The following is a 13260-nucleotide window of genomic DNA, read 5'->3' on the forward strand; positions in this document are numbered from 1 at the left end:
TTTAATAAATCATCAAAACTTGGATCAACTTATTTATAACGTATTAAAATGTAATTTCATCATCATTTCCATGTTAATAGAATTTTATTGCAGTTCATTTTTTCTTCATTAAAGACATTTTGGTTTTTAAATACCTTTTTAACAAAATTGTTCATGCTGGTAACACAGCAAGACCATTAAAATAAATACAAATAAAAGATAGTCACTAAATAGAAATATTCATAAATGCGGTAAAACAAAATACCCTACTGTATTTAGAAGGTCTCTTAATTGTGTTGCCATACTGAAGTAGTTCTTGAGAGAAGTTTCTATAATTTGGTTTGTAGGTAGTGCATTTATTGTGATGAATGTGGAATATCCCCTTTAATAAAATCAATTATACAAACAAACTAAAATCCTTGTCCATCGCATTGCAACAAATTAACATTCCCAATATATTGTGGTGTAAATACAGTGGCAAATAGATGTCAAATTATTTTGCCACACATCTTTATTTTTATTACTAACACAAAATGTATCACCACATTACAATGTTTTATGCCAATTCAGTTCTTATACAGCGACGTCCCCAAAGAATTCCTTTGGGGGAGAGTTAAATCTGGTATGATATTTGAGCACTTATTTGTTATGATGTTAACTGTTGCAAGGATTTTTTTTTTCTCCAATGAATATAGCCTACTAATGTCAGACATGTGCCCATGAGAACATTAAAATGGGATTTACTTGCTCTAATCAGTTCTCCTGTTCATTCTGGCCATAAACAGATCTCCTTTTACTGTGCTTTCAGTGACAGGGGGAGGGACAAAGTCTACAGCCCTCTTCTGAGAAAATAAAATATGGTATATTCCAAAATGTATCTTAAGCTTTTAATAGGCTTATGCAGTTCAAGTTAGACGAATCAAATGCATATGTTCCAAAGATACAAGCTTTTTAGTAAAACATGGTACAGAAGAGAGAATATCCAGTTGATTTATTTGTCTTGGATATTAGACATATTAGCTTCAGTTAAAGTTTTATACACATCCTTTGCATCAGAAGCATATTAAGTATGGAGTCAGGAAGGGAACTTCAATGTTAATGTTAATATGGGCACTTAGATGTCATTTTAAGACAGACTGAAACATCCTTTAAAATGTATGTTTGTAACATGTGATTTTCTTTAACCTTAATTTAAATTTCCTTTCCTTTAAATAAAAAAAAATGGTGGTCGAATTTTATTTCTTTTTTTTTTTTTTTTTTTTTTTTTTTTTTAAGGATACGATTTTCATTGAGGTTTAAAGGGTATTTTTGTTTTTGTTTTTAAGACAAGCGGCTTGCTCAACAGACGGCGCTGTTGCCTTCACGTACCACTCGGCCCGCCCTCCATGGAGGCTCTTATTTCCTCGACTGCTGCAGCCCCGCCGCGGTGGTTTCCCGGGCAACCGAGGAGCAACAACAAACGGGACAGTCGACGAAGTTATCAACAGCGTCAACAAAAGACCCAGCGAGGACGATGGTGGTTAAACACACAAGGCCAACACCAGACGGTTTGTTTTGGTAAAATGTTTAAGAGCTGAAATAAGAAGTTTCACCACAACCCAGCTGTGAGGTGCTGGGATGAAAGATCTTCCTCTTTACAAGCACTTCGTCCTCAGTAACTACAAGTCCCCGTTATGAGCGAGGTGTGTGTCCGGGTTGCGGTCCGTATCCGGCCCCTGCTTCCCAAGGAAGTCCTCCACAACCACCAGGTGTGTGTACGCATGGTGCCGGGTTCCGCCCAGGTGATGCTCGGCTCGGACCGACTCTACTCCTTCGACCACGCATTTGGACCGACAGCCAGCCAGGACGAGGTGTACGAGTCCTGCGTCCAGCCGCTCGTCGAGTCCCTGGTCGACGGCTACAATGCCACCGTCTTCTGTTATGGACAAACAGGGTCAGGGAAGACATACACACTGGGAGGAGGGAACCTGGGTAAGTTGCAGAGAGCACAAGTGTCAATTTTTATCCCAAAAAGGACGTTAGATTAGAAAGATCCAGAGGGGGGGATTTAGGAGAAGAGAGGTGAACTGATTGATCACTGGTCAGACTGATCGGGAAAATGACATTTGACCACTTTGACAGTCTGTTTGAGATGAGAAAAACTGGAGTGTCACAGTACCTTTTGCTGCATGTTCAAGGCGATCTTAAATATTTACTGAATATGTACTGTTTTAGTTGGTAGAGTTTGGCAGCGGCAAGTAGAGGGTATAAAAGCAGTGACTCTAGTTACTGGTGATTTGTACAAAACCTTACAGGGAAATCTCCAGTAGTACTGTTTCAGATCCACGACTTTAAATTAGTTATTTTTTGATTGTTTAATCCATCCATTCATTCATCTTCTTCTTTTTTTTGTGCTTCTTATGCAGGTTATGTTTAAACATTTTCTTCTCAGATATAAGGATTTGTTCTTTGTCATATATTACAATAAATTGAATATATTTGGGTTTTGAACTGTTGGTCTGACAAAACAACATATTTGAATAGGTGACATTTGACTGCAAGTTGTGAGGGACTTTTTTCACAATTTTTTGATGTTTCATTAACTAAATGATTAATCAAAAAAATAATCAGCAGATTAATTTATAATGTAAAAAATATTAGTTGCGACCCTAAATTAGGACAAAGTAGGAATAAGCCAGAAAGTGATGCCATAAATGTGAAATTAATGTAAATTAATCAAATAATTGTAGGTTATTATCCCTTCTGGTTTTTATTGATATCGCCCATGCTTTGAGGGGTATGGGGTATTAAAAGTGTCTTAAATTTAACTTGGTGAACGCTGCAAAAATCCTGACTTCAAAAGCTCAGTAATTTGCTTTTAACCCATTGTTATACTTCACACAAGTGCTAGAGATTTGACTCAGAAGGTCTCTTCTAATGTTTCACTCCCTGGTCTTTGCAACATGTAATTTATTTATATGTGTCTCTTTCTTCCAAAACTTTTCTCAGATGAAAATGGAGGAATTATTGACCGTGTGGCCCAGGATGTGTTCTTGTTGTTGGGGGAGAAGAGGAAGAACAGTGAAGGTGTGGAGGCCACAATGCGGGTCTCATATATGGAGCTGTACAGGGAGGAGCTGCGAGACCTGCTGGAGCCACACACCATTCAGAAAGAGCTTCATATCAGAGAGGACGAGAAAGGAAACACAGGTAATGAAAAAAAAATTCAAATTCTTTGTATGTTTCACATACTGTAGAATGCATTTGAAGAAATTAAGTCATAGGATTTCCTAAAACAAAGGACATGGGAGATAAATTTTAATGATAACACCTTCTGTGTGTTACTTGTGTGGATTTGTCCATATATCCACCATCCAGCTATTTATTTACACCAATCCTATTTAAGGACTTGCTGTTCATTGCATCACAAAGTGGTTCATCATGCCACTGGTGCTCCTTTTTTGTTATTGATGTACTGCACTTCCATAAAGTTGGTTGGATGTGCAAGAGACAAATTTAAAAGTGAATTCATACATCAGTAGCCAATTTTGGTTAGTAGTAGTCCCAAGTATTAAGTTTCAAACGCACAGGATCCTACACTTCCCATCATGCACATCAGTAGTGTCCAGTTTGCTTTCTGTTGTAGCTTTTTAGTCTCCAAGCCCAAGTGATAACCCTGATGACATCAGTTTAGCTGCAGAAAATATGTGTGATCAGTCAAAATCACAGGCTTTGCAGTGCTCATTAGTAAACTGATCTTAATGTGTAAAGTCATTCATTTACTGAATGAGAAACATTATTTCAGAGAGGATGAGGAAGTCAGTAATACAACAAGATTAAACACTACTTTGTACATTGGGGCAAAGTAATATTTCAGCTGTGTGTTTTCAGTGGTGGTGGGAGCCAAAGAGATGGTCATCTCCTCAGCAGAGGAGCTACTCAGCGTTCTAGAGACGGGTAATGCTCTACGCCACACCGGCACCACAGGGATGAACGAGCACTCCAGTCGCTCTCATGCCATCCTCACCCTTCAGCTCATCCAATGTTGCCGCAGCAGCAATTCCTTAAAGTCTGTTTGCTCCTCCAAACTCTGTCTGGTTGACCTAGCAGGCTCGGAGCGTGCTGGAAAAACTGGCAACACTGGGACACGGCTCAAAGAGTCTGTTCAGATCAACACGGGCCTGCTTGCACTGGGCAATGTTATTCGCGCCCTGTCTGACCCTGCTCGAAGTCGCCGTGGTAACAACTGCAACAGTGCACACATACCGTATCGTGCTGCCAAGATCACCCGTCTCCTCCGTGATTCACTGGGTGGTACTGCCCATACGCTGATGGTGGCCTGTGTAAGCCCCTCTCACCACAGTGTAGCTGAGACTCTGAGTGTCCTGCAGTTTGCCTCCAAGGCCCGTCACATTCGCAACCGTCCCAGAGCAATACCTCCTCATACAGAGATAAAATCATGTCCTACAGCCTGGGACCCTGGCGAGGCTCGACTAGGGGAGCTTGAGTATGAAGTAAAGACACTGAGAGAGCTACTGAAAGAGAAGGAGAGAGAGATGGAGATGCAAAGGGAAAGGACAGTTGGAAAAGCTGAAGAGGGAGAGAGCTTCAAACAGCCCAGCCAGGTGGTATCTGCGCCAGATCAGAGGATGAACCAAGAGCAATCATCACACTACCGCTTCCTGGCACAGGAAGCTGCAGCTTTGCTTGCAGATATCTCTGGTCCCTCACCAAGTCAATCTTTCAGGCAGCAACTGCAGGACTGGCAGGAGAGACTGACAGCTGTCAATAACACACATCAAATCGATGATAAGGACTGGTCAAAAGGGGATGGAGACAAGTTTGAATATCTTACATCATTAAAGCTCAGAGAAGAGCTCAACAAGTGCCAGGTAATGATAAAAAGTAAAAAAAAAAAGAAAAAAGAAACAACAGATGGCCATTAAAGTTAACAAATGTTTATTTTATCAAACAATTGATGGGAGCTGCTTCATAATCCATAACACTTAGGGCTCTATTTCAGTTATTGTGCAGTGACAATGTCCATCTCAACTCAAAGTGCTAGCTGATATGCCACCAATAATAAGGTTATGGAAATGCACTTAGTGTTTTATTTATATATTTTATTCACTTACCCGACTCTGCTCAAGTAATTTTTTTCAAAATAGTTTAAATTAATTAAAACAGACAGGGCACAGACTGCTAATTAATCACTTGTCATCACCCTGTCATGTTACTGTTCTCATACCTTTTAAAATTCTGTGCCAGTCACAGTGCTGTATAATGGAAGAGCCCATCCTTCTCCATGTATGAAATCAGTATTGTTGTTCAGAAGTTGAAAAGCGTAGGTGTCACTAATAACATCCCATTTAGATGTGTCAGCCTCATCTGGGCCCTGGTGCTGTTTATGCTGGCTTTCTGGCACACCTAATGGAATCGGGCTATTGTTAATGTTGTGGCTGTTTTTTTCCATTATGAAATGTCAAAATTTCCACTGTGACATCCTTTAATCCCTGAGAGCCTAATATGAGATCATGTGAATGAAAGCAACAGATGCACTGGATCAGTAAGATACATAGACAAAAAAGCTTTTCTGATTTTAAAAATGAAAAGAGGGCCACTGAATGACTAAATATCCATAAATCAAGGTAAATAAAAAGACATAGAAAAAAAGTGACACTTTTCTCTAACCTACTCTTATCCTTAGGAAGCTCTCAACATAGAGGGGCAGCTGTTGGAGCAGAAAAATGCAGAGCTGAGACAGGTACAAAAAGTTGTTGAGAAACTTCATCAAGAGAGCAAAACCTACCTTCAAGCCTTAGAGGAGGAAAAGGAACATAATCGTATACAGGTGAGGAGAAGAGCAGTTTTGAGTGCTGTTATACAGTAGAAGTGAACAGTGCATTCAGCATTGTAGATTATCTCCAAATAAAACTTCACAACTGTCCTTGAATTTAATGACAACTCTTCTGTTTTTTTTTTTTTTTAATCCATACCTGTGTGCTCATTCCTCTGTGAATGTTTTCAGACTGAACAACTGGTGGACCAGCAGATTCTGATTGATCGTCTCCGCAGCGACCTCATGACCTTTCGGGGTGCAACCTCAGGGGCGGCAGTGGAAGCAGTGACTTCTGGGAACTCAGGCAAGCGGCCCCATAGTGTCCCTCTGATCAGAGACAGCTGTGGACATGGGCCTCCCAGGAAGGTAGGTTGTTGCAATGTTTTGTTCTGTGTGTGTAATTGATTGTGTTTATATCTGTTGTACCAGATACACTTGACTTTGTAAGTTATAAACATAGCCTGTTGTTTATGGCCGTGCATATTTCTGTCCGTATGCATGCGTGTCTGTAGATCCACTCTAGTCCCCCAGCCTATTCACTGGAGAGGGTGATGGCAGCCTTTAAGATGCGCGGTTATCTCCTTCTGGCTAAGCTTGAGGAAAAGGATGAGGTGTACTGTCCATTCATAAAACAGGCAGAGAGCAAAGACAGGAGTCAAGAGGAGGAGGAGGAGGATGACGACTGTGTGAGCAAAATGGCATTTAGGTGAGAGTCTGTGTAATACCTGTCTACTGGTTCCTACTTTGTGAAGCCACCAGTGATTCACTACAACAAATACAAATTTTACAAGTTTTATAAAAGTTTTTGTTCATATGCTGCAAAGACAAAATGTTGCATAAAAAAGCAGAGTAACCTAGTTAATATTAAATGACATGTAATTTTTTTCACTTTTACCAAGATGCTTTTCTTCAGGTGTGGTAACGTTTATTCCTCACCTGCTCCTGCTTTGTATAGCAGTGACTGTCCATGCACCAACATGGGAAGACAAGCGCTTTAGGGGGTGTATCAGTGGCAGTCCAGTGACACACTACAATTTTGGTGTCAACGATGACGGCATTTTGTGCTGTCAGCCACCTGCCTGTTCAGATGAGGTTAACAATGCACTTGTCAATTTAGCTAGTGCACCTCAGTTGACCTCTCCCAATCACAGAAACTCTGAATGTTACGCCTCTCATTTCACATTTTTTGATACACGTTTCAACTAGTAGAAACTAGTTTTAATACTGTTTGTGGTAATTTTGATAATAATAATTATGGTTCCATTTGCTGCCTCTAACTTTAGCCCTGCATTTAAGAGCAATGCATTACACATGGCAAACACATGTAGTTAATTAATTCAATTTTGTGCAACCAGCACCAAGCTGTTATGAAATACAGTTTCAAAATAGCCCCACCAGTATCTTTGCTCTTGTGCACCTCAAACTGGTCAAAAATAAATTGGTGTTCTGCACAGGCTCCAAATCAATGAAGCTCACATTCATGGACATATAGGAGATATGACACCCCTGGGGTGCATTGTGAACAACACCCCTTTTAAAGAAGATGAAAGGAGTTGATGTGATTGGCCACGAATGATGCTAGGATCTAACATACATAGTTTTTCCCAACAAACCTGTTTCCAAGTGTACTGCAGGTGTACCGTGAGCCACAGAAACACAAAAAGTCCTTGGTTTCACACATATCGATTATCTTTCATTGAGAAAGTCAGCTTTTCTGACAGCAGCGAGTCAATCCGAAATGATCTGCCTAATCAAATACTGTGATGTTACTCCAGGCGTTCTTTAAACCGAACATGGACCAACCGGCAGAAGAAATCAGCTCTGAAAGAGAAAAACACTGGACTAGACAAAACATCTAATGGGAATCCATTTTTACAACAGCCTCAGCAGGCCACAGGTATTCTTTACATGCATTTGATTTTATTTCACAGTCTTCTGTTTCGTTGTCCTTTTATATTCAGAGGCAGGCTTTCCTGTCTCCATTCTCGTCTGTGATATCCCAAAGAGTTATTTTATATCCAAGAAGTTGTTTTCTTTTTTATTGTCAGTTACTATTTCTTTACAGGGACCAAGGAAAACCATGCCAAACAAAGTCATATGAGGAAGGCCAGACTAAGAGCCAGTGTTACTCAGAGAAGGATCAAAGATCTGGCAGTCAACATGCGCATGGAAGAGCAGCTCATCAAAGATCTTGACAAAACTGGTGTTTATATAATTATATAGTGTGTATTGCTGTGTTCCTTGACATAGACTGTGTCTATTGACAGTAAGAAATTTAGTCAAGAAGAATAGAAATCTTTAACTGATTTGTTTGTGTATCAGAACAAGTGTGAGGAGTTTTGAGTTAGCCAAGGTTAGTCACAACATTCCTGCAATACCTATGAGAACTTGTTGCAACCTCCAGAGGCTTCTGTTGAGTGAATTTAGTTCTCTGCCACTGTTCATGGACAACAGGGAATCTGTCATTGTCAACAACATGTCTGGAGCCAAGACATGTGCAAAGTCAGTATGTCTATGATAGCCTGAGAGACAAAAAGTGAACCATGATTGGCTACACGATGGGTGGTGTATGAAAAAATTCTTTTCTGGTTTGGAAATAACATATTAGTTTCAAATCTCTTACAATGTATTTATATGTGCTATCTCAGATTTTGAGCAATACTTGCATATATAAATGTGTGCTTTTGTGTGACAGACAAGGAGATCCAGGCAGTGGACAGACAAGGCAGGCACACTGGAGATGGCAGAGAAGCTGGTGTGTTGGCAAGACTTTCCATGCAGAACCAGCAATTCCGAGCAGAGGTGTATCGCAGCCTTCAGCACATGAGACTGCAGAGAGCACAGCTTCAAACCAGCCTCAGGCAGCAGAGACAGGCCACTGATGACAACGAAGAACTTGGCCAAAGTGGGGTTAGTTGTACAGATTTTTTAAAAATGAAACCAGTAACATCAAACATGCTGTCTAGATTGTGCAACAGGAAAAGTCTTGTGTAAAGCTACATCTCAGTTCTGCTGATACAAACTTTTAAATCCCTTTTTTAAGTTGATGGGCCAAAAGGCAAAAAATCCAGTTCTATTAATGATCATTTATAATCTATCAAATATTTGATTCTATATCAATATCCCACAACCAGTGAAGCTGGTAAATTCTGGAGAAGCAATAGTGTATCCACACCATGTAAAAAATTAATAACTTTTGTTGATGGTTCTGCTTAAGTGCTACTTTTTGTCAGTGATCTTATACACCTACGTCTTTAGTTTAAATTGATTTTTAACTTTGATTTAAGTTGACAAATACAAAATGGTTAAATGTAATGGGTAAATTATTAATGGCTCTTGAGTAAAGATTAAACATGATTTGTGTTTTTGTTTACAGGAGCAAAGAGCAGATTTGACTGTGTGCAAAAGCAATCACCAGGAAGAGTTAGAGGAAAAGGTAAACAATTTTTAAATACAGAAGCAGTATACGTTCTTTAAAAGGTTGTTTTGCATGTTCTACTTCTAAAAAATCCATTTTGACCATGTTTCTTTTGTATCCATCCTCTCCCTCTCCTGTTACTGTTTCTACTTCTCTGTCTTTCTTATCATCTTTATTTTTCTGTCATCTCCCTCCTCCATCACCCCTTGCCTCTCTTTACTCCTTTTTTCCCCCTCCTCACAACCCTTTGCTCCTCTTTGTCCTCACTGTAGCTGTGTGAGAGCAGTTGGCTGGAGCAGGAGGAGGAGCGTGTGCTTCACAGGAGAGCAGAGTTGCAAGAGCTGGAGGAGGAGCTGAGGAGGAGAGAGGAGGTTGTCCTGCGCAGAGAGGCCTGTCTGCAACAGAAGAACAAACTGGAGGTCAAGATGCTACGCTCCAGTCAGGTAAGGTTGTACATATGTTTTTATTATGATTTAGCTAATATTGTCACATGTCTATTTATATTTATATCTGGAAGTTTTGTATAATTTATTTTTCAGGCTCTGAGTCAGGACCTGCTGCGTGTGTCCACGCAGTTGAGTTCTGTGGAGGAGCACCTGCAGAGCAGTAGTAACGCAAGGCCGACTGGAGGAGTTACCATAGAGGAATTGGAGAAGGAGAGAGACATGCTTAAAAACAGGAGAGACACTCTGGATGCACAGCTGAGGGAAAACAGAGTACTTACTATGGAGGTCAGAAAAACAGAAATTAGCTGTATTACAATAAACTGACACCTGATATGATTTATGGATTTCACGGGTTCTGTTAAACTAAACATTTGTGCACTTTGATTTTTGTGCGTCCTTATGTAGGAGGGGCATTCCCTGCTCCAGCTGGAGGAAGCTATTGAAGCCCTGGATGCAGCTCTGGAGTTTAAAAACCATTTCATCCAGGACAAACAGAAGAAGCTGGTAATCACAGACTACTCTTCATATCAGTCACAAGGCACTGAACCCGCCCAACTCTGTGATGTCATCAGGAAGCTGAAGGAGCTCTCACCACCCGAGGCCTCGGAGCTGCTTGTCAAATATTTCAACAAGGTAAGATAAGATGCACACACACGTATTGATGTATGCAACATTCAGCAGTACACACAAAGCCAACATGCTTCCTTACTTGTTTTCACTTTTTTTCCTTTCATTTCCTATTTACAAATAAATTCCATGAGTGCCTGGTGTCTGTGCTTTGCTAAAAACATGTTTTTAAAATGAAAAAATGGTTTGGGTGTGATGGAAACTAGATGCTGAAATATTTTTTCTGTTTATGTTTCTCCTTTTTCTCTTCCTATGTTATTTACCTTCTCTCTCTCCAGGTGATGTGCTTGAGTGAAAGATGAGTCAGAAATGAAGCAGAACTATTTTTGTTATGCTAATTAAATTATGTCTCTGCCCTCCCTCTGCTTCACCAATGCCCCCCTCTGTGTCCTTCATGTTTCCATCTGATATGTCTAAATACCATACCACCAACTTCTCTTCAGGAGGTTTGTTTGCACCATCTTATACTATTACATCATGAACAACTCCCTCCCGCCCTTTTTGCTCTGTCCTTGTTTTTTTCTCTGCATCTGTCAGAGTAAACAAAGGTAAAAGATTCAGCCAGTATCTTTGTAATTATGTTGTGTAATAATATGTGCTTCTCTGCACTGTTCTCTGGCTCCCTTTCAACTTTATCATCTCCAGGTTGTTTGTCTTCGTGAGACGGAGCGACATTTGCGTTTGCGCTGTGAAGAGCTGGAGCTTCATGCAGGCGAGCAAGAGAGGGTCCTGAGGGAGATGGAGGCCGCCATGCAGCACCTGGCACTGGATGCAGACCGCAAGCTCACCCAGCAGCACCGAGATCACCAGAACAACATCCAGCTATTCCTGCAGAAACTTCAAGGTGAGGAAATTAGGTCAGCCTTTTTTGCCCTATCTCTTGCTGTAATATTTGTACAGACATTGTGTCATGAATATTTCTTATTATATTTTCTATTTACTTTTGTCTCCGGGTGTGCCTGTTTGTGTGTGTATGTGTGTGTTTAGAGGGTGGAACAGGAGAACCACAGCAGAGTATCCAAGACAGACTGCAGCATCTGGAGAAAGAACTGTTTTACTACAAGAGCTCCAGTCGGCAGCTGAGAAAGAAACTCAAAGAGCTTTTCAGTGGTGCCCTACACCCTGATGATCAGCCCTCACACAAACAGGAACACAAACAAACACACAATAAGCAGGTACATGCAAGCGCAAGCAAATCCCAGACGCACACTGAAGAGGTACAAGCAAGGACACGTGTAGCAACAACATACACAAAGATACATGCTGAGCAAACAGACCAAAAGACGCCGTTTGATTCTGAAATGAGGAGACATGCACACCAAGCCCTCTGTCCCTCTTCATCTTCTGACCTCCAAGCACACAGAAAAACAAAGCCTGAATACAATCAGATACACACACAGTCCCAGGGGAGGAACGAAAGAGAGGCTGGTAAAAATGGGGAAAGTTTAGAAATGACCCCAGTCCGTTTGTGTCGTAAGGAACTGAGACAGATCTGTCCAGCTGACCTGCAGATCTCTGGTTCTGCCACAAGGAGGCGGGAGTCTGCTGTGGCTTCCAGCACAGAGTCAATACTAGAGGACTCCATAGAAGTGTCCAGAAACACTGACAGATAATGTTGCCTCATTTGCAGATCTATTCAGTGGCTTTACATAGATCTTTGTACAAAGTTTGAATAACTTATGATAAAACTCACTAAATATGAATGACACATTTTTTCCTCTCATTTTAAGTATGTTGTGAAAATATGCTTATTGGAGAATACCTACTTTAAGGACTTTGTGGGGCTTTGAGGTCAGTGAGAAGTGCCCACAGGTGCATTAAATTACTTCCCAGAATGAAAAAAACAATATACTTAAGAATGAGAAAAATGTGTTTTTGTAGAGAAGTTTTTCTTGTCATTTTCCTTTGTAAATTCACCAGAGAGCATGAAAAACTGCTGCTGAAACACTGAGTTCATGACCTTAAAGTGTCTTAGACAGACTGGAATGTAGTTAATGTACAGTGAACTACTTCAGTCTCTTGTCACAGCACTATCTTCCTTCAGTTTCCTGCCTATACTGAAGAGAAGAAACACAAAGAAAGCCAGTGTTGTCAAGCCAACAGAATAAATCTGATAAATGGCATATATAGAGAGAATTTCTAATACGGTAAATTGCTAAGAGAAAATAGAGTGAAACATCCAATTTTGTGATTATAGATTTTTGTCTGAGCTCTTGCCACACCAAAATGCAACACTGCATGTTTTGCAAATTTGGAGATCTTATGTTTTAGGCTCCTCTCCTAGATAAAGACATAAAACAAGCCAAAAAAATCTTTACAGTGTCATAAATCTGTCTGACATAAACACATTGTGTACATAACCTGAGAATGGGGGGAGAAAAAACAGCACTTTTCTGATATTATTTCTGTAGTCATAATACAGTAGCTCACCTAATGGTTATCATCAACTGCATCCACTAAACTGACTCTCCTCCTTTTACAACACTTTAAGTTTAAAAAGTGGAATTAAAAAGAGAAAATGTGTTCATCAACCTATAGTTGACTTTTTCACCTCTAATGTTTGGCACTGTGTAGCACTTAAAATGGCTAGTGGACACAATATGTTTTTTATGTGTTTTTGATACAATCTTTTTTTTAACGTCTGTCTGCACTGTGTACTGTTAGTTGTACTGTGTATTGATTGCTGTGTAAATTATTTCTGTGACTCTACAGTCAAATTGATTAAACTTGCTAAGATGCATATCTCAATGTTTTGTCTTTATTGTGAGGATTCATTCCATCCCCTCAGCCTCAGCCCACGGATAGATTAATCCATGGAGCCATGGTTTTGGGTTGAGTGTACTAAAAACAGTGTGTAGTTGGGCCCCTTGTCATGTTTTAGATATCAATTAAGTGTTAGTAAGTTCCACTAAAGAGTGAATTTGCCTCTATTCTTCTCAGACAGTTTAATTTAAATAATTGTTTGAGGGACA

The 13260-nt window shown here is 40.2% G+C and overlaps 2 protein-coding genes across 2 annotated transcripts in view; one reads left to right on the top strand and one right to left on the bottom strand.

Moving 5' to 3' along the window:
- The first annotated feature begins 1328 nt into the window (after positions 1–1328).
- LOC139624207 (kinesin-like protein KIF27) lies at positions 1329–13036 on the top strand. Its single transcript, XM_071483131.1, has 15 exons — positions 1329–1950; positions 2968–3168; positions 3850–4850; positions 5666–5809; positions 5987–6163; positions 6310–6503; positions 7573–7694; positions 7863–8000; positions 8493–8707; positions 9174–9233; positions 9488–9658; positions 9755–9946; positions 10067–10294; positions 10934–11132; positions 11276–13036. Exons 1-15 carry the CDS (start codon positions 1653–1655, stop codon positions 11899–11901), a joined length of 3966 nt encoding a protein of 1321 aa, XP_071339232.1. The 5' UTR covers positions 1329–1652; the 3' UTR covers positions 11902–13036.
- The window catches only part of LOC139624209 (RNA-binding protein MEX3B-like), a 222134-nt gene continuing 211872 nt past the window's right edge, over positions 2999–13260 (bottom strand). Inside the window, exon 6 of the transcript XR_011691635.1 lies at positions 2999–3010. The gene's annotated coding sequence lies outside the window, so the exon portion shown is untranslated. The remainder of the gene's footprint in view (positions 3011–13260) is intronic.

This window comes from Trachinotus anak, unplaced genomic scaffold (assembly GCF_046630095.1).
Source record: "Trachinotus anak isolate AG129_WGS33_773 ecotype Australia unplaced genomic scaffold, CSIRO_AGI_Tana_v1 ptg000008l, whole genome shotgun sequence".
NCBI classification, from domain to species: domain Eukaryota; kingdom Metazoa; phylum Chordata; class Actinopteri; order Carangiformes; family Carangidae; genus Trachinotus; species Trachinotus anak.